The 2,140-nt window shown below is 37.1% G+C and overlaps 1 protein-coding gene across 2 annotated transcripts in view; it reads left to right on the top strand.

Moving 5' to 3' along the window:
* LOC106872537 (SEC14-like protein 2) overlaps positions 1–2,140 on the top strand; it is a 17,088-nt gene that overhangs the window by 1,998 nt on the left and 12,950 nt on the right. For both annotated transcript variants that reach the window (XM_014919562.2, XM_052978156.1), the window contains exon 2: positions 313–639. In XM_014919562.2, coding sequence (XP_014775048.2) covers positions 457–639 — 183 coding nt within the window. In that variant the 5' untranslated portion in view covers positions 313–456. The remainder of the gene's footprint in view (positions 1–312; positions 640–2,140) is intronic.

Below are 2,140 nucleotides of genomic sequence, written 5' to 3'. Positions count from 1 at the left end.
ACTTAATCCCTTTGTCTGTCCTTCTTTGTCCCCTCTATCTACACCCTCTTAAATGCATCTGCAATATATATCATCATCATCATCATCATCATACATCTGTTTTCCATACTGGCATGGGGAGCTGCACCAGATTCTGAGATATATAGATATATATTATATATATGCACACATACATACATTTTTAGCTGCTATTTCTAGCATGTTACATAAATTTTTTTTTTTTTTTTTACTTGTTTCAGTCACTGGACTGCAGCCATACTGTGTAGCATTGCCTTGAAAATTACTGTTTTGTTTGTTCTTTGTTTGTTGTAGGACTGCAGTCCTTCCATCTGGCACGTTGTGGACACAGAGAAATAATCTTATTGTTGTTGGTGGTGTTGCTGTTAACTTGTTAACTGTGGAAGTGGTGGTGGTGGTGGTGATGTCAGTTGTAAAAGCTGATTACAAAGGTAACAGATGAAGTGTGAAAACAGTCTTGATGATGAAAGTGGAGCTGGTGGTAGCAGTGACGTAACTGAGAGTGGAGAATCACAACCGGTTTCTACTCTTCATTCAGGATCATCATTGTCATCATCTTCATCTTTATTGTCACCTGCATTATTACAGCTGACTGAAAAGCAGTCCAAAATTCTTCAACAAGTAAGTAAATAACATTTGCAACTATCTTATTTCTTCCTTCTTTCAGTCAGTGGACTGTGGCCTTGCTGGAGCCATGCTTTGAACAATTTTATCAAACAAATCAACCCCACTACTTATTAGTGTTTATTCTATTGGTATCTTTTGCCAAACTGTTAAATTACAGGAATGTAATTGCCAGTCCTCAGTCAAACCATCCAACCCATGCCAGCATAGAAAGCGGACTTTAAACGATGATGATGATGATGATGATACATCATCATCGTTTAACGTCCGCTTTCCATGCTAGCATGGGTTGGACGATTTGACTGAGGACTGGTGAAACCGGATGGCAACACCAGGCTCAGAGAGTGTAGTGGGTGCTTTTACGTGTCACCCGCATGAAGGCCAGTCAGGCGGTACTGACAACGGCCACGCGCAAGATGGTGTCTTTTATACATATAGAGGAATAAAAGTGGATGTTAATTGATTTGAACTGGTTATCTTCACAAGTAGCCCTGCCATTATCCAGGGAACCCCAGCAGGCAGAAGTACAAATGTGTGATTGTGTTAGATAAGCCTTATCATTCATTGGTTTCACGCATTGAACTTTAGAAGTGGTCGACAGGGTTCACTTTATAGATCGAAGCTCCTGGACCGATTCCATTGTGATTGTCTTATTGATATTGCATTGTCTTTAAAAGTAGGGCACTCGATACAGCAGGAAGCTTAAATACATAAACACACACATCTACATAAAACAGACATACCATATGCACACCATGTTCAAATACATATGTATACACACATACACCACATGGAAATATACATACTTGTATAACATGTCACATACAAATACATATATGCTTATAGGCTCAGGAGTTGCTGTGTAGTAAAGTAGCTTGCTTACCAACCACATGATTCTGGGTTCAGTCCCACTGCATGGCACTGTGGGCAGGTGTCTTCTACTATAGTTTTGGGCCAACCAATTTGAACTCAGAATCTAACGGCAAACGAAATACCGCTAAGCATTTCGCCTGTCGCGCTAACATTTCAGCCAGCTTGCTGCATGCATATATATATACACGCACACACTCATGTGCATTCATATATCATTATATTTCTATATATACACTCTGTTGGCCAATTAATGAAAGGCTTAACATATTTTTGTAGTTCCGTAAATGGCTGTATATTTGTAAATGGATATGTGTGTGTTTGGGTTTTGTTTCATATGTATGTTTGTATATGTATGTGTGTACACATATACACATGTGTATGTGTGTATATGTATGTGTCTATGTATATATTTATGGATATGAGGAAATCACGAGTAATGGGAAATTGTATAATTGGCCAAATTACAAAGTCATATGCCCATATACATACATACGTATGTTCATGTATATGTATGTATATATATGCATGTATGTAAATATATGTATGTATATATATATGTATGTATATATATGTATGTATATATATATATATATATATATGTATGTATATATATATATATATATAT

Source organism: Octopus bimaculoides, chromosome 30, assembly GCF_001194135.2.
Source record: "Octopus bimaculoides isolate UCB-OBI-ISO-001 chromosome 30, ASM119413v2, whole genome shotgun sequence".
Taxonomy (NCBI): Eukaryota; Metazoa; Mollusca; class Cephalopoda; order Octopoda; family Octopodidae; genus Octopus; species Octopus bimaculoides.
This window is presented reverse-complemented; position numbering and strand designations above follow the sequence as displayed.